This window comes from Amphiprion ocellaris, chromosome 8 (genome assembly GCF_022539595.1).
Source record: "Amphiprion ocellaris isolate individual 3 ecotype Okinawa chromosome 8, ASM2253959v1, whole genome shotgun sequence".
NCBI lineage: Eukaryota > Metazoa > Chordata > Actinopteri > Pomacentridae > Amphiprion > Amphiprion ocellaris.
In genome coordinates, this window is record NC_072773.1 from 30,959,696 (window position 1) to 30,978,675 (window position 18,980).

General features: G+C 41.9%; 1 protein-coding gene and 1 long non-coding RNA gene across 2 annotated transcripts; both read right to left on the reverse strand.

Annotated features, from left to right (window-relative positions):
- Positions 1-492: 492 nt before the first annotated feature.
- LOC129349563 (uncharacterized) lies at positions 493-1,798 on the reverse strand. Its single transcript, XR_008602617.1, has 2 exons — positions 1,209-1,798; positions 493-1,132 (listed from the first exon to the last, which is right to left on the reverse strand). It is a non-coding gene; the product is annotated as an uncharacterized LOC129349563 (long non-coding RNA).
- Positions 1,799-2,599: 801 nt separating this feature from the next.
- Positions 2,600-17,936, reverse strand: acvr1ba (activin A receptor type 1Ba). Its single transcript, XM_023283475.3, has 9 exons — positions 17,728-17,936; positions 9,195-9,431; positions 8,825-9,085; positions 8,385-8,615; positions 7,977-8,144; positions 7,714-7,870; positions 6,854-6,978; positions 6,610-6,740; positions 2,600-5,004 (listed from the first exon to the last, which is right to left on the reverse strand). The coding sequence occupies exons 1-9, from the start codon at positions 17,789-17,791 to the stop codon at positions 4,879-4,881; spliced, it is 1,500 nt and encodes a 499-aa protein (XP_023139243.1). The 5' UTR covers positions 17,792-17,936; the 3' UTR covers positions 2,600-4,878.
- Between the last annotated feature and the right edge of the window lie 1,044 nt (positions 17,937-18,980).

Below are 18,980 nucleotides of genomic sequence, written 5' to 3' on the forward strand. Positions count from 1 at the left end.
TATTTTAGTGACTCAATAAATGCCTAAGTTGTTTTTTTTTTAAATGCTTTTTAGTTTTTAATAAACATTTAATAGCCTATATGTAATCAATAAATGGCCTTTGCCTATCTTAAGAAAAATTCACTCAGAACTCTGATATGTTAACAGTACTAAATAAATCAATAAATACATGCATACACACAAAAATAAGTTAATACATTAACTGTGTTAAGATAAGATTTCGATTTTAAAAAAGTTGTTTATGTTTTTGCAGAATCCAGTATTGCTCACTGGTTGGTCATTACATTTTGTTAGTTTGATTTCACTGTTTAAAATGATGCCACCTCTTTTCAGACAGAACCTGTGATAATAAAACAATACAAAATTTTTAGTTCCGTGTTAATAAAGCACTTAAAGCTTTAAGTATGGCTAAATGCTTTTTTCAAAATTAAATACATCCGTTAGGTTTTGTTATCTTAAAAGCTCAGATGCAGGGAAGAGATGGAGTCAGACTATGCATAAATAGTCATTTATTCAAAAACAAGGGATAAAGAACTACAATTCCCAGAGAAACTCAAAATACCGGGAGTACCGGAACAATGGGATAACGACTTTAACTAGAACTGATTGTTGCCTCTAGTGGCTGGCGGACCCACAACAGGTAATTCCTGGGCAGGAGAACTACAGCTTACAGTAGCTCAAATTACTTCAGCAAGCTCAAAACAAAAGGCCTATTAAGGAAGCCACCCAAACTAAAGTGTTACACAAGACACGCAAACTAGAAACTCAAATGTTTTAAGTGGAATAACCAACAACTAGGAAGCTAAACATTACGGCTACTGGAACTTTAACTATGAGCCGGGGTCCGGTAAACAAAAAACTACTATAGCACTGTTATTCTTTAAGAACTATAAACACTAACGGAGTCTGCTCGGACGGGTGCTCAGCTGGCATCTAGGAGGGATGGCTGGCTGTGGCTCGACGATGGAACGGAGGAATGGACGTGCGGCTGCAGCGGCGACGGCTGGTGAGGACAGGAGCTGGTAGTCGACGGAGGAATGGTTGGAGAATGAACCGGGTGACTAATCCTGACGGTGGGGGAAGGCCGGTAGGCAGGTGGGTCCGAGGAGTCCAAATCTGGGAGCAGTCTAGGCTGAGAGGAGAACAGACACAAGTTACTAAGGTTCTTAATAACAATAAACAGCAAGACTAACTGAGTAAACACTAACTAGTTGCTTTTTACGATCCGACGAAGAATGAAGAGAAGAGTCAGGTTATAAAATGATGGAGTGGTGGACTGATTGGTTCTGCACATCTGCTCCCACTTCTGCTGATTGCTCAGATGAGAACTGTCTACACCTGCCGCTGCTGTCTGCTGTCACTCCTTCCTAAAAAGGAAACACACACACAAGGGGAAGGAGGGGCCTAACCAGGACCTGCAGAGGTACACCTAACAATATCACTCCTTAGGTGGTAGTGGCCCCAAGTTCAGTAAAGTTGGAAAGATATTCACAGATTCGGACTTCCAGCATCAATAACTCATTAGATATAGGTTGTCAAAACATAAACGGTGCCTCTTTCCCATTGTTGCAAGGCAGACAATGTGCTACAAGCCCAGTTTTATCAAAAGTAGCTGTCTTTCAAGCTACAGGAATAACATTGGTGTCTATGGAGTGAACAGGGTCCGTCTGCAATTTGCAAAACCGCTGCAACAGTAAAGAGAGACAAATATTCAATAACTTCACTCTTATACATTGTAGTGTCACTAAAATCACTGCAGCCTTCAACTGGCTCCTGTTGACAAAGTGTTTTAACAGAAATGTAAATGCTGTAATTTGATTCTTTTAATGAACCATGTAACTTTTTATATATATATATATATATATATATATATATATATATATATATATATATATATATATATATATATATATATATATATATATATATATATAAAGTGGATGTATTTTTGCAACAGTGGGTTTTATAGGGTTAAAGTTGCATTGTGGGTAATGTAGGCTCCAGATCTTGACAGGGAAAAAAAAAAAAAAAATTCTGTTTGAGGCTTCAGTTTTGCTACTTTAATAATCTATTTTGAAACTAGCTTTCTTCACAGGCACTCCAAACCACCAATATGGACAAATATTTGTGAGAACACCCGATTATTGTTTCAAAACAGATCTGAACAAATGTAACGCTGTTTAAATCCCTCTACAGTCATTGATTAAACCCATAAAACTCATCTATCCATTTTATCATTAAAATAATAATCCCGAGTTGACTAGAAATTCTTGAAACTCTGCAAACTGTAAAAGTACTTTGCATTACACAATGGAAAGTTGTAATATTGGAGTAATTCAGCGACACGTTCAAACTGAAAACAGATTCTTAGGAAAAAGTGGTATGAAATATCCCACCCTGCAAACTGGTAAAACTGGTTTGTTCCACATGAAACTCTGGTTGTCTGAATGAATGGTTTAGAGACTTTAATGGGACATTGAAGCTCCGAGGCAAAGAAGGTATGAAATTCCACCAGAAGGGGTCCCTAAAAAATAGTGATGGAGCTGCTGATAAAAACACTGCATGGCATTTTGAAAAAAAAAAAAACAGAAGTCACAGATAAGAAAAAGAGGAATTTATTGTATATCATCTATGTACACTTTTGAACTAATTCTGAAAAGATTTGCACAATATTATTTTGAAATCTTGAAGTATTACCTATGAACAGGATGTCTGATGGTCATATACCCATGGCAACAAACCAAACATGGACAGGAGTGTTTTGACAATTTTGGTTCAACTGACAGCATTCTCCCATTTCCCCTCCCGGCTCTCTTGTCCGCTACGCTCTGCCTGCTGAACTACTACCCATGTTAACAGTAGCAGCAACATTTCTGGGGTACATAGCCAACGACGCAAATAAAAAGGGGGAAAAAAAAACAACACGGAGGTGGGAAATACATGTCTTAAGTTCATCTACCTCAGTGCAGAGGACCCAGTGTTTGACAGCATGCAAAATGGATACGAAACATGACACATGGATTCTGGATCAAGAGATGGCTTAACTAACGTTAACTAACGCCCTTGTGGACATAACAGTGCAGAGCCTGATGGTGACAAATGTCAGTGTAACACTTTCATAGTCTCAAAGCTGCAGATGTAAAATGAAAACATGCAGTTTCACTTGAGGGTAAAACTTCTCGACTACATTTTACATCTAACCGTATGTTCCCTGTATGTGAACTGTCAGCAGTCGTCTGTATTTCTGAATAAATAGCCAGTGGCAGTATCAGGATTTAAAGTTTCCATGATGCTCCTCAGGATTCCAGTGTCGGTGAGAAAAAGAGACGTCACCCCCAGAGGACATATGTAGAAACAGATCTGCGTTACTGAGCTCCAAAAGAGCTCAACAAGCAATTCCAACAATTACATACATATATTCATATTTAAAAAAAAAAAAAAAAACAGAAGTTGCAGCAAAAATGATCAGGGATCAGTAGTACCACCAAATTGCCAAGAGCGAGGAGCAACTGAAAAACAAATTCCAGCAGATAACACAGTCTATTTCCTGGCACAGTTAGAAACCATGCAGACGGATCAAACGACAGACTTCTGAAAGTACCATCCAATTAAAATCGCTGTTCAAATGTCACACTGGTGCTTGTGGCATAAAAGGAAAAAAAATGCATGTTTTATTTACAAATCATATGTACCCATCATCAGTAGTGTCTAATGTCAACGTCAGAAGAAAACACCCATCATGATGTCTTTACACAAAACACAAAAAATATATTCAAAAATAACAAAAATGGTAATTTTCATTGCCATTTCATACTCCTCTTATTAGCTCAGTGTGCACGATGTCATCGCCTGTCACCAACAGGGTTACGGCTACATTCAAATCTCATCTCACTAAATGAATGCAATAACCCTTTAATCTAACATCTGATAGTGAAGACTCTGACTGAACTATGACATTAATGTTCATATCACGACTGGTTTGTCACATCTCATCTCACAGTGTTCATCAACATGAAATAAAAACTATGAACAAATAAATAAAAACAAAAAAATAAAACCATCCCAAACATTATCCCTGCCATGTTTCAGACTAACACCAGGACTGGACCGCATCTGCTGTGTGATACCTGCGGGTCTCACGCGCGATGAGGAAGCTACAGTTGAGTGCAACTAATTTCTGTTTGGAGGAAATTCAAGTGAGGGATTAAAAAGCACAATCTGGCTGTTCATGCTTGATTAACCAAATGTCCAATAACTGATTATGCCTAACGAACTACAGCCGATACCAGAAGACATCGTAGTGTCTTAGAAACATGCTAGTAGTCCAGACAACTTTTACACACACGACTAGAAACAGTGCTTCAGCCTCTTCCCCCTCCCCGACTCACACACTTACAGCGACAGAATGTGATGTTTGTCGTTCTTAAAACGGAAAACCCACAACATGCTCGACCCTTCTGGACGCGATTAGTCCATCGCTGGACAATTTCTGAGAGGTAAAAAGATCAAACAAAAAAGAAATCCTGTCACTGTACAATAGCAATAATTCCTGCCATGAGAAATGAGAATGAAAAAGGACTGAGTGCGATGATATTAACAGTGGTAGTGCTGTAGTGTAGTGGCCTGTGGAGAAGGGGGTCGAAGGGGAACAGGGTGGGACACACGTGAGGAACAAAGGGAGGCGGGGGAGAGGAGAGTCGGCGGGGGGGTGATTCTCAGTAGTTTTGGCTAAAAAGGTGAGGTAGGCCTTGTCACAACTTGGAGTGTGGCTTTAAAACTGGCAGGGTTTTTCATTTGCAGTCTGTCTTTAGTGTTTGTTTCCTATGGGAGTGTGGTCTGGTTGTGCGTCTCCAGCGCGTCTTTCCGCCGCCTGGCCGCTCACATCTTCACGTCCTCCTCCACACTGAGCTGAGACAGAGTTTTCTTGATGCGCAGAGCCGTCAGTCTGGCCGCTCCGTTGGCGTACCAGCACTCCCTCATGATCTTCCCCATCACACGCAGCGACTGTGCAGCAAAAAAGGAAACGTTTTCAAAACACAAGTTTTACTCCCAACCCTCTCACTTTTCTTTTGTGGGCTGAACTTTCATTGCAATATAAAGTGGATGGAAACAGCAGAACTATGACTAGGAGCAGGGAGAACTTTTTCTGTGCAGGATAACAACAGAATAATGCCATGAATCAGGAGAAAAAAGAAAAGCAAGTTCACTTCTCTGATTATTTACTTTACAAAAATTGAAAAAAGAAAAAGGCATCAACACATACAACATTTTCCCAAGCACCTGTAGGTGCTACCAATACAGGGGGTGCTCGGTTTACAACGTCCTCGACCTACTGAGTTTTGTAGGAACTGGTTACATGGAACTAGTTGGCGAGCGGAGCAGACGAATACATCGTCATGCGGCGCTATAAGACGGCTTTGTTTACATTTGCCGGTTGTACGCCACCTTGGATTGTGCCACATTCACTAACTTTTTGCCTTTCATTATGGCTCCCACGACTAAGTCAGACTCTTCTGATGGCAGTTCTTCGAAGAAAAGGAAAGCCATGGAAGTAAAATTAGATATGATAGAATGCTTGGAACATGAATTTTCTGAAGAACTGATCAATATCTTGATGCACGTATCGGCTTTGTTTACATTTTCACTAGAGTTCCGACTTACAGTGAAAATCGACTTAGGTTGATCCGTAGGAACGGAAGTCTGACGCAAGTCGAGGACCCCCTGTACTGTCAAAAAGTGGTGACTACATTCTCAAGATATTTCATTACTTATATTTATAGTTCGTTTGCGTTCTTGTCTCCTATGTGCTTTGTGTACACAGCCTGCAGTTCAGCTAAATTCAACTGAAAGTTTTGTCATGTTACTGTCGGTCAAAGCTGTCAAATGATGACTTCTCAGTAGTGTTAAGGAGAATGGATTTTTAATGTCAGACTTTATTTTCTATTTTACAGAATTTAGTTATTGCAAACTGTTTATTTTGGTAATTTTAAAATACAGTGAAGTGAATTTGATGAAGTGCACCGATTATAGGCTTCATTTTAGTTACGAAAGTCACACATGATTCGTTGGAAGACAGTTGGAAAGTTGAAAGTACAATGACTGTTCCTGTGATAAATGGTGTACTTCTTAAAAATATCATGCCTTTTGAGCCTGAGGTTTAAAAAGGTATCTGGATTTTCTATTAAATGTAGTCTGTGTTTCTGATCTGCACTAATATTTTAAACCAGTGTCCATGAAAAATGTGATTTCAAGATAAAGCTCTAAGAGAAACTTTTGTAACTCCATCAGGAAAACTCAACCTGCATCAATAAATACCTACTGCTAAGCCCTACATTTTTATGAAGGGAAGTAGAAGGAAATCTGTTGGCCTTTTTACAGGCTATTGGATCTATTGTTGACTGATATAATGAGAATAATGGAACACGAATTACACAAAACTCTGAAAATACACTCCAACACTTATTTACATTTTAGCGGTCCAAATTAGTAGCCAAGTCAGAACATCTTGTACTGCCAAACAAATGAAGCCCAACTGCCTCCCTATACAGCCTCTCAGCATATTTTTGGAAAACCGTTGGTGCAGCTGTTGGTATACATAGTGTGAAATACCTCGTAGCTCTGCCACCAGTTGGGCACATTGGGCCTCAGTTTCTGGTCACACACCACCTTCCTCATCTCCTCTATGGAGGGGTCAGAGGGTACGAGGTCGTAGTAGGGCAGCTGGTACTCTTCATGGATACCTGCAGGATGTAACGGAGAAGACTTCTCAATCTCTCATTTCATGTTTCTGTTCATTAGTCTCATAAAGAATGCATTTGTTTACTCCACCATCAGCTGCTGTTTGTGTTCTTACCTCCTGCATTGCAGCGACGCGCAATCTCCCAGTACACCAGGCCCAGCGCATAAATGTCAGCACACTTAAAAGAATCAAAGTGTTTCATGTTGATGGTTTCATCCAGGACTTCTGGAGCCATATATCTGAGGAGGGGAGGGACACAAATTGCAAGACTGAGAGGAGTGAAACAGGGTGAAGGTCACAGCTTCAAGAGGTAATTTCAAAATATAACTCCTTGTAATGTCACTCAGTAGGAGACTTTTCACATGACACTGAAACTTGCAACTGGACTTCTGAGACCTCAACATATCAAAAGCCCAATTCTTCTCCTTTAAGGAGAGACAGTAAAGCAATTTTCACATGAGGAGGAAAATGTTAGTTTGATAATGACCAAACATTTCAGCCTTTCCTTGTGACACAAACCCCGTTTTACCTTTCAACACTGATTAACTGATTGTTCCTCAACAGCATAGTTCATGAGAAGGAATCATCCCTTATCACGCACATGCAAACTCTCCACAACCCAAAGACAAGGAAAATATTTTACAAATGGACTTTATGAACTTAAAAAAAAAAAAAAAAAAAAAGAGTTCTTAGCAAATGTTACAGAGAAGTTAATTGTGAATTTACTGGGGACAGTTTTCAGCTTAAGCTAAGCATCCAACATTGTGGTTAAAGTGAGACGTCTACAGTGACCATGGTGATTGTCATGGGACGACAGCATTCACTGCTGCTTTTGGTCTTTTCATGGGCTTTGATTTGACAGAAAGAAAAATATAGAGTGTTGCCAGACTTTGCTTTTTAAGACCAGGGGAAGACCTGCAGGATTCCCAATGTACTGTATCCATCTGTGTGCTGATGAGTATGGAAACATTTACCTCTTAGTGCCCACGCGCTGGTTCGGTGCTATATCGATTGTGTCTGTGATGGATTCATGGCGGACTGCCAGGCCGAGGTCAGCTATGGCACACATGCCATTCTTCTTAACCAGGATATTTTTAGACTTGAGGTCGCGATGAGCAATGCCAGGCTTACCTGCAGGAGAACAGATAACTCCTCATTACTTTTGCATTTAGAGCATGTCCCTGCTGTGTTCATTTGTGTATTTAGTGTAACCGTTTAAATAGACAGTTAATCTCACCCTGAGTGCCGAGGATCTCCATGTGTAGGTGTGCAAGGCCGCTGGCAGCTGACAGTGCCAGTTTGATCATGCCCTCGATGGTGACAGAGTGGCGGTTCAGGTAGTCAAAGAGAGACCCGTGTTCATGATAGTCTGACACCAGCCAGAGCTGAGTCCATGTGCCATTGTCTGAGGAGAACAGACAGAGAATTTCACTCAATTAATGAACCACTTACTTAAACCAATACTGAGGAATGTGAAACTGAATTTCTAAACATGGCTGGATACAGATCCCCTCCACCTAGCTGGAGCTCACTTTCATGTAGATTTTAGACTCTCACTTTCTGAACAATGTTGCTTTCATTTTATGTTTTGGATAAACGAAAGCTAAATGTGCATGGTGTTCACACAGCCTACAGTCGTCCTCACCTTTATTGTCTGCTGCAATGAACCCTAAGATGTTTTCATGACGTAGCATGATTGTCTGGTAGATTTCAGCCTCTCGGAACCACGAACGCTCCTCCCTGGATGAGAAGATCTTTACTGCCACGTCTCCTCCTCTCCACTTCCCTCGCCACACCTCTCCAAAACGACCCTTTCCTATTATCTCCTGCAGCACGATGGTCCTGGCCACTGTCCGCTGCACAAACAGAGGTAAACCTGCAAGGGGGAGCAGACAGATAAAACTAATTAGATAGTGTTCTCAGAAGACTTGTTTTGTAGATGTAAAGCGCTGGAAGTCCTCTCAGCAGATTCAAAGTCCAAATCATTTGACTGTTATGGCTCATTTGGCTATTTATGGGAGGCTACTACTGACAAGAGGGACAATTCAATTGGCATATCATATCAGGTATGCAGTGTGTACTGACCAGAGCCTGATCCTGAGGTGGACATATCATAGATGAGGTCCTGCAGGGTCTTGTCCTTGGCCAAGTACAGATGGTCACATGATGGATCCTCTACTTCCAGCCTTTGTCTATGGCTGTAGGCCCTCTGGTGATATTGGAACAGGAACACGCCAACCATCAGCAACACACAGAGCAGGAACACGGGTCCTGCAATAACCGCCACCAGCTCCACTGGCCCCCAGGTGCTTCCTGGGCCTGACCATTCCCCTCCCTTTGTAGGGACTAGGAGAGAAAAAATGGAAAAGCACAGGTGAGCTTTTTTTAAATTCAGCTGAATGAACATTGTCACTACTGTACTGAAAAATACTGAAGTGTAGTGATGGTTCCTCACCTGGGACTTTCAGGTCAATACTGTTGCAGTAATCTACATAGCAGCAATGAGTGTTGAGGAGGCCTTCAGCACTCAGACAGTAAAAGGGCTGACCAGGGGGCACCAGGTTGTCCTGGTTGATACAGATGCGTACATGTTGCTCTTTCCCCTGGATGTAGTAAGTTGAGGCCATGCAGGCGCCATCTGTCTCGCATTCATAGCCGGTCTTCTCACAGTTTGTGCAGTTACAACGTAATGCTGTAAGACAGTAAATAGCAATTTATTAGATAGTGTCATGAGGTTAAAAAAAAAAAAAAAGTCATCTATGTCATTTCACCTTTTTGTCCAGTAGGGGGCAAACTCACTCCACCGTTTCAACACAAAATGTAAAGACTGTCCCATTCAATTGTGGGCATTTTATGACATGCAGACATAGACCTTAGAGTTCAGCAGAAGCAGCCAGACGGCCCTGGCGGCCCTGAAATCAGATCCTTCACTGCAGATGAACCCAAACACGCAGGGTGGAGACAGACCTGCCCAGTGGGACAGACAAAGTGAAACCCAACAAGGGGAGAGAGCTCCTGCCAAATCCCCTATGCAGCATTCTGCTCCATTCCTCTACTCTGTCTGTCTCACACAGACTCAGAGAGCTGCCACTGTTTAAGCTAATGAGACAGGAGTTTTATTAAACACAGCACACTCCTGCGCAGGGACCTATTAAAGGTGACACAATGGAACTCCTGCCGCTGCCGTAATAAAACTCCGGTGGTCCATCTACATACTCAAATGAGGTCAGTGCCAGAAAGTCCACACAAATCTGCTACATCTAAAACAGAACCAGAGCTGGTTGGCCAACTCAGAGAGCAAGAAACTGCAAATTGATTAGATTTAGAGCGAAATGTGATTTTGAGTCATAGCACACATGCTTCTCATTTAGAGTAAGGTCAGCACAAAAGCGTCTTCTAAGGTTTTATACTACCACAATGCACAGCAGGAGTAGGCATGGTTAGATGGTGGACGCACTGTGGGGCATGTTTTTTTTTTTTACATGGGAAAAAGACACAAATGATAAGCTGTCTGACTGACAACAGGGCTGTGAGTAAGGCCTGACGAGCTAAGAGGTGATCCTTGAATGAAACAATGGCTGGACCACTTAAGATTAAACGCTGTAGAATTAACAAAGACAGGACCACTGTACCAAAAACAACACAGGAGGTGACACAAAGAGCAGAGGAATTCCAATCCTTATTCTCCTACAAAAGAGAAGCTCAGCATCGGTTGGACCGCTGACAATGTCTGGCACAGAGGAAAGAAAAGATTTTAAGAGTGGCAAGATTCCACTAATCCTCTGTGTCTTAAACCGAGTACCTCTTTGACCAGATGAGCTCACTGATCTTCCCTATTTGAACCAACTCGGGTGTCTGTCAAACGATGTCAGCAGATTTTAACACATTCTTTAACCAACTGAGCGATTATTCAGAACAGTTTAGATAAAAGAAAAAAAAAATTAAAATGACTGATACACTAATTGCACAATCAGCTTGTAACATCCGAGCGGACAAAACCACAAACCCTGTTGTCATAGGAGTGGTTTCCACTCAGCTGAACACTTGAAGGTTGATTTCTGTGTGGGAGCATTTTTTGCATGTAGCGTGATGCAGATGTGTCCATGCTTGTTCGCTGAGTGGTAACTGGAAATGTGAAACACTTGAAGTAGGGTTTCAGTAATATTTCGCATCTGTTTTTGTGTGTGTACATGTGTGCGTGTCTTGTTTTTCAGGATGTGAGTGGGAAAGTGACAGGAACTCTAGGCTGAGTGTGTCCAAATTCGCTAAAGTTCACATGCAGATGGAATTTCCAGGAGATTACACAGAGGTGAAGCAGACTGCGCCTGATAGAGAAAAACAAGCCCTGTGCCACATTCTGCTAATCTGTAACATTAATGGAGCTCAATAAAATAGATGACAGGAGTAAAAGAAGCAGGTTTAAAAGCTGGATGATACTCAATTTCTATCAAATTCAGACAACCTGAAACCTGCTTTCCATCAGACTCCTCTTTTGTGGGTCTGCTGTTTACAGCGAAACAGATCAATCTGTAGAAAAAGAATCCAGACAGGAGCCATTTTGATCAATCCACCCTCAAAGCACGAGCAACATTTAAGAAGAAATACATTTTTTAAGTTTCTCCCCACCACACTCATATCACAGCCAACTATTTGAAGCTACACTTAATATCCTTTTTCTTTTCTCACAAAGTCAAACTGCAGGTTATGAGGGACTACCGCTCAAAAATGTATTCCTCCAATGTACAGTGATGAATTAGCAGGAGCAATCTGAAAGGAACACCATGATCTGAAATGAACATGCTCATCCATCATGAAGACTCTGTGTGTGGTAAGACAGATGGTCCACAGATATACAGACAGAAGCTCAGGAAGGAAACCAAACATGGCAGAAAACACACACATTCACTTCTTGAGGCTGCCATGGATGGTTTGTGGTCTACCAAGAGTTTGGTTTGTGGCAAATCGTCCCTTTCATTTAGGGCTACCTTGTGACTTTAATGTAGCCTGCTTCCACACAAATAAGCAGAAACACTATGGGTGGCCAATACAGAGAAAATCTATGACACAATATATCTTTAAATTGATAGTGATCTCAGCGTTTTACAGATAAAATGACCAGATGGAGATATTTCGTTTCTGACTAATCTAGTTTCCCAAAAGCCTAACAACTTAAAGTCATTCGTCATACTCATGCAAAAATCCCTTAAAATGACTGTTGGCAAAAAAAAAAAAAAAACAGGTCACTGATTTGCAACATTGCTTCTAACAGTTCGATGCAATCACCATTATTACGGGATCCCTCTGTAAAAAGTCTACTTTCCCACTACAGCATTTAACCCAGCCCCAACACAAAAAATGGCACAATGAGAAACTAATACCTCAAAACTAAAATGGAAATTTAAAATGAATGCCATGCAAGACGGGGCCCTGGCACATAATTAAATCAAACAAGAACCCACGGGCCAGTACCCCTTACCCAAATGCCACATTGTTTACAAAGTGCACTGCATATCTCACTGGATTCAGAGCAAAAGTGTTACAAAGCTGGACTTGAAGGAATAATATCAAGCTGAAATACACATGAACCTGAGTGGAGGGTGTGCGTGGTTTTTGAGTGAACTCTGCTCTTGTATCCACATAATTGGTGGTCTTTACACTGGTCCTTTGTGTGGAGATTAAGGCGACATGAGGAGGGATTGGACTGGCCCTACGCGAACAAAGAGCAGAGTGGGGGAGAGCACTTCGGCATGGAGCTGTGTGGGGGGATGGGTGGAGTGCAGGGGACAGACTGGGGTTACCAGTAACAACCCCAATGTTTGGGGGCTGCTCGGGGCCAGACAGGATGGGGGCTGGTCCCCATTTGGACAGCACAATACAGAAGGGGGAAGGGGGCAACGGGGGTAACAAACAGCACTCATAGGGCCCCCCAGCTGCGACTGAGGTCCGCCCAAGTGACCAGCTGCGACTGTCATTAAAACCTAGTCTAGACTTTGACTTACAGGAGGGAGCAGGAAAAGGGAACAGCAGAGGAAAACAGAGAGAACAGAGTGCAAAAAAGCAATTCCTTTGAGCTGCTAGTATGTGGAGTTCCTATCATTCCGTTCATGTTGAGACAGGAAATGACAGACATAGTGAGGAAGGGATTAATAAAACATTGTTGCCACAAACAGTGTCGCCTTAACTTGGACCCAGCTAAAACCACAGCATAGTCCCATTCCAAACAGCATTACCCATTAACCTTGATGACAGCATTCTGTGTATACACTTGTTGTTCAGAGCTACTCATGCGAAACAACCCCTGTCAAAACAGAGGTGAACTCCTGAGTACGGTAATATCGTGGAGTCTGCGGAAAACAGTCTAAACGTGTTTGGCGTGGGGCGGCGGGTTACACAAACACGGCGGGTTTCTGGGGGCCGAGCAACGCAGACGGAGACAGTCGGTGTGTGTGTGTGTGTGTGTATGTGTGTGTGTGTGTGGAGAGGAGAGCACCATTACCAAAATGCACTGGCTGAAATTAGATCCATACAGATACCAGACTGAGAGCTGATCAAGACAAGCAGACGCCACCAGACAGTGTGAGTGCAACACACACAGGCAACCACGCACACACACACACACACCACGACTGTGTCCTAATCAATGCTAGGGGAAGGAGGAAAGTCATTACCTTTGTCTGCATCTCAGGGTCAGATTACTGATCTGATTCTAAAGTGAGGTCTCTGGGGCCCAGGCTGCTTCTACTATCTCTACCAACCACCACCCTCTAGGCTACATCCCATCCTGTCTGTCTGTCTGTCTGCTGTCCTGGATGGGTTCAAAGACACACTAGTTTGAGCACAGACTCACTTTGGCTGCTGATGCTGGTGCTCAAATTCTCAAACTGATCAAAGCTGCCTGGATAATATTTAATTATGCTGCAATACTACAAATCAGTGTACTGCTATTTGAACAGAGCTTTAAACCCAACTGGCTAGCGGCAAGAACTGTAGACAAATTTCCACTCTGTCTACAGTTAGTTCGCTATAAAAACCTCCACACTGTTTTTGTTAAAGACAAAAAAATGCTGAAGTACTAAAAGCTTCCATTAAAGGATATCTACAGATTTGTGATGATAATTTAAATTCTGAATTTATTGTTTAGGTAGGTTCTTCTATGTTTGCATGTGTTTAGACAATATTAATATTTCATTGTTAAATATAAAGGATTTTATAGTAAAAACATAAAATATAGCATCAAAACCTGTAATATATATTACAAATATATTCAGAATAAGCACTGATGCTGATATCTTATTCATCAAAAATGTCACAAAGTACACAGCTCTAACTGCATTTTACTAATTTCTGTTTTGGGTGATCCACGGTTTTTATAGGCTAAATTACCAATAGATCCCCTACAGAATGAAAATATACTTCACAAAAGACATCTGGCAAGAAACCTATTTTCAACCAATCATTTTAGATTGTGCCAAAGTGTTCAGTATGGAAAATTATCTACTGTTATTTTGCACACAATGCATAAGCTGATAAGAAACACAAAAACAAACAGTCCAGCCATAATGCCATGTTGATGTCGGAAACACAGGGATTTGCCACAAGGTTTAGTCACATAATACCAAAATGATATGCTCCAAATAAAGCTGTCTTCACTACACTACATTTTTGCATATTCTCCTGATGATTGCCCAAGAAAGGCTAGCGGTACAGGTTTAAATTGTATTTCCAGAACTAGTTAGATAACATGAAGTCACATTGTATTCCCCGAGCAAAAGCCTTCTTAACAACAGCCCTTCCCTTGGATCACACCAATCAAAGCAGATCATTGTCAAGGAAGTATTGTAGAAAACTTGTCAAGTAGACTGAACACTTTCCAACAGAAAATTACGAGGTAGAGCCGGTCTAATCTAAATTCCAACAGGAGCCAAAAAATAAATCAAACACCTCTACAAAGAGACAGGTAATGGAGGGCAGGTGTCAGGTTCAGCCCTATAGACATGCACTCAGACAGCTACCATGTTTGTCTCAGAGTACTGTGACAATGTCAACTCTTTATCTCCCCTTTACATTCAAGAAATGGCCCAGTAACGAATGGCATTTTAAGATTACTGCATGTAACACAAAACACCCTGTAGACAAAGACAAAGTGTTCATAGTAAATTAAAGGCACAGAGAAGTGGGCAGCTAAGAAGTGGGCAGGCTCTGCGGTGGAAGTAATCCCTTGTGGTCTAACATCAGTAATGGCGGAGCTGGGTCAGTCAGAGGCTATGCTGTCTGCTGTAGCAATTAGGGCTCTGTGCCTCCGGGCCAACGGAGGTCATTAACAACACTGGTCATTATCGAGGGAAAACTAGACCACCCCAGACCTGACCCGACCCCGGCTGGCTCGGTGCCATGATATAGAATCTGTTGGTAAACACAGAGGAGGTCTCTGGGCCAGGAAGCAAGTGAAATTTTAAACAGAGGACGTGCTTCAACTTCATTTGATAAGTTAGCTGCGCAGATCTGACAACTAAAGCTTCTACCTATCTAGAACAGGTCTCGACAGCTGCTGCACATCTAGGAGGGAAAACCAACTTTCTCCTTTTCAAGCTTAAGCCAGATGGAAATACAAACGTCACTCTCCCTTCACCTGTCCAACATCTCTTCTATTTACAGACATGCACCTTTGAACCCAATAACTTGCAGCCTTTCCTTGTACATTCCCTTGGCTCTGATCTAATGGGCAGGTGTACACATGTTCCAATCTGACTAGCTCATGCTTTCACCACCTGAACTCTTCCACTTCAAATATGTCATTAAACAGCACCTGTATAAAAGTTTAGCTCTGCACAGTCAGTTCAGAGCACAAACTGAAAAGACAAGATTTTTCTCATTTTCCGATCGCCCCGTCTTTGATTTACACCAGGGCACATCGGGGAATGTCAAGACTGGCAGGGCTGCTGATAGTATGACAGGCTAGTAAAAGTGAGTGCAGAGTTCAAGAGATAGCAGGAGCTCATCTAACCGAAGGCCTTCCTTTAACCTAGGGATGAAAAACAACCCAACCTAAAGCTTTCTTTGGCACCCTGGTGGCGGTGAGTAAATGAAAGCAGAAGTGGGACCACAGATAACAAAGTACAGATTAAATTCTGACAAAGCACAAGGCCTTTTATATGAGGGAGTCAGAGAATGGAGAGAGAAAGGGAGGGACGCGCCCTGCCTCAAGGCAGTGTAGTTGACAGTGCCCCATATCACATTGCTAATGTGTTCAATTCACCCAGGCCGACTGCGTCATGCAGGCATGCAGCGCCCCGAAACACCAGCGAATCCTTATCCATATGAAGTCAACACCACGTGACAGACTCATTAAACCTGTGAGCAAAAAGCATTCTCACAAAAACACACGCCTGGAATCTGCTCTAGCGTAGCAACTTTCAGGTTTGTCTGGTTTCAGATCTTGCATGGCGTAATGCATTATATGGTGTGAAATTATGGGTCACATTTGCACGGTAGACCCCCGCCAGCTGGACAAACCCATCACCACCCTGCGTCTGTTCTGGCTACAAGCCCACCCCCACTCCCTCACACATTACTGTTAATGTTGGAGTAACCCAGTCAAACAAACCAGTCACCCAGGTGTGATAACTTTCCCAGCATGCCTCATACGAGCTGATCAACCTGGATGTACTGCACCCTTATCTAAACTAAGCGGGGGAGGAATATTTTTATGATTCTTGGTTAGATGACTCAACTGTTTAAAACACAACATACGCTTTAATAAATGACAACAGAGTGAAAATATTTCTTCTGGCACACAAGAGGTATTTTGTTTATTACCAAGTTTATCTGGTGAGTGGCAAGTTAAAACAAGGCAAGAGTCCGCAAATGCAGAGATCAGAGGAAGAGCAAAAATTGAGCTTTGCAAAACCCAAGACATGCATGGGTTTAATCTATTAAATCCTCATGTAAAAAGAGAGGCGCTTAGAACAAAGTGGAAGATGAGTAGACATGCTGCAGAGGCAAACACTCAGGTTTAATGCTACATATGCCGAGTTGAGGCTGTGGCATCAGCTGCTCCGGCAGATGGGGAAGAATCAGGGCTGAAGCAGTCCCATAACTGGTGCCTCAAAAGACCCCACTTGCCACATTTCCATCACAATGAACCCAGACTTCAACTCTGACTTCTGTCTGGGTTGGCTGAATGTACGGCTGTTGTTACCCTATGCCAGCATTCACTTTCTGCTGGAGGCCACTAAGAAGCCTTTTCACTCCTTACAAATCGACACCAATGGCAGAGCTGCCAGTGTTTACCCTCAAAAACACATTTCATGCACAAAGTAGGTTAGGGCCTTCATTCACAGCCTCTTTTTCAGAGTGGAAAGCAGCGGTCACAACATGTGGGAACTGTAATTGACCACATTGCGCACATTTAAGCAGCCAGCTATCATCACACTGTGTCGCCCCCCGAGCACAACACTGATAACAGTCACAAGCCAGAGAGAGATTGTTTTGTAAATATGTTAGCATAACAGCCACCGAGAGATTAACTTCAGCATCAACACCACACTGGAGGTCACTATTCGTCGTTTGGTGTTTCCATGCGACGTAATAAATCATTTTATGTTAGCCCCACAGCCGCCAAACAAAGAATTATTATCGACATTATTTAACTTTACACAGTTTGCTAGCAAACGTTAGCTGGCGCCTCGGATCAGACAGCCCCACCATGTTGTTGTTGTGGTTTAGCTACTTGCTTCGTGTTTCGGTAGCGACTCAACGCGTTTCCGTCTGTTGATGAAAACCATTATCAACAACAAAACTAACAAACAGCTCCTCTTTTTTGTGTGTGGTCGAACAGCAAGCCGCGGTTTTTGAGGTCGACGCTAGCTAGACGCGGCTAGCTAAATCCCCGATACAGAGCGCCATGACGATTAGCGACAACAGGCGATGCCCAGTCCAGGAAAACACATCGAGACAAAAGCCGGAGAAGGTGCTCGGATGAAACTTACCATTACCGACTGCCGCCAAGCCGAGCAGGGCCAGCAGCGTTGGGGCAATTTGTTTTAGAGCCATTTCTTCTGAATTCCCATCTCTCCGCGGTGAAATTGCGTCTGAAATGTGTCGTTATCAACACGACCAAACCTGAAACACAACCACAGTCCAACCGCACACACCACACCGCCAGATACTAGCCAGCCTGCCAGCCAGCCAGCCAGCCAGCACGGTGACGTGTTTAAAGGGGTGTGTGTGCATGTTTAAAGGGGAGGGTTGCCTGCTGCACGTCTCCTCCTGCCGCCGAGGTCACTGCTCAGGGAGGTAAATAAGAAAATGTTAGCTCTAATGCAACCTTCCAGCCTCACGCTATCAAAACGCACTGAGAAAACCCACTGTAATTTATGATAAACATGACAAATTAAGACCGCGTCCTTAAATTATAGGTTGACCTCATATGCCTGCATCTCTTTTCCATGATTCTGTACACTAACTGAACCTTGATTGATGTCATTATATGTAAATAATACTTTTTTTGGTTCAAATGCAAACGCTTTCAAATATATTTTATGGTAAATATGACAAATTAGGACTACATCTTTAAATTAGGGTTGACCTTATATGTCTGCATCTATTTTCCATGATTCTATAGATGAACTGAACCTTGATTGATGTCATTATATGTAAATAATCCTTTTATTTTGTTGTTCAAATGCAAGCTTTCAGTCTCACACTATCAAAACAGTGAGAAAAACCACTATATTTATGGTAAACATCACAAATTAAGACTGCATCTTTAAATTATGGGTTGACCTTATATGCCTACATAATTATTTTCTTTATTTGTCATGTAAAAAAGTTCTTACATGATGAAAAAAATAATAATAGAAATAAAATGTTTATTGTCAGATTAAAGTCTCTACCCAATGTATTCCTGGTTTTACTAGCATTTTCATCTTCAATAATCCCCGTAGATTGCTGCATTTTCCACAATTCTATGCATAAATCGAACTTTAATCGAGGTCATTACATGTAAATAATAAAATGTTGGCTCAAATACAACCTTTCAGTCAGCACACTATCAAAACACAGTGAAGCAACCGACTATATTTTAAGGTAAACATCACAAGTTAGGACGGCATCTTTAAATTTTGTGTTTATCTTACATGTTTGCATAATTACTCTTGTGCTGAAACGATTGTTGTCTGATTAAAACATGTTTATATGTGGTCTTTACCAAATGTATTCCTGATTTTCTTTGCATTTTCAT

Coding starts and splice junctions, on each gene's coding strand:
- acvr1ba (XM_023283475.3), bottom strand. CDS start 17,791: ATGGCTCTAAAACAAATTGCCCCAACGCTGCTGGCCCTGCTCGGCTTG. Junction 6,979..7,713: donor CAGCGCGTGGGCACTAAGAG/GTAAATGTTTCC, acceptor TCCCCTCCTCAG/ATATATGGCTCCAGAAGTCC. Junction 6,741..6,853: donor GCGTCGCTGCAATGCAGGAG/GTAAGAACACAA, acceptor TACATCCTGCAG/GTATCCATGAAGAGTACCAG.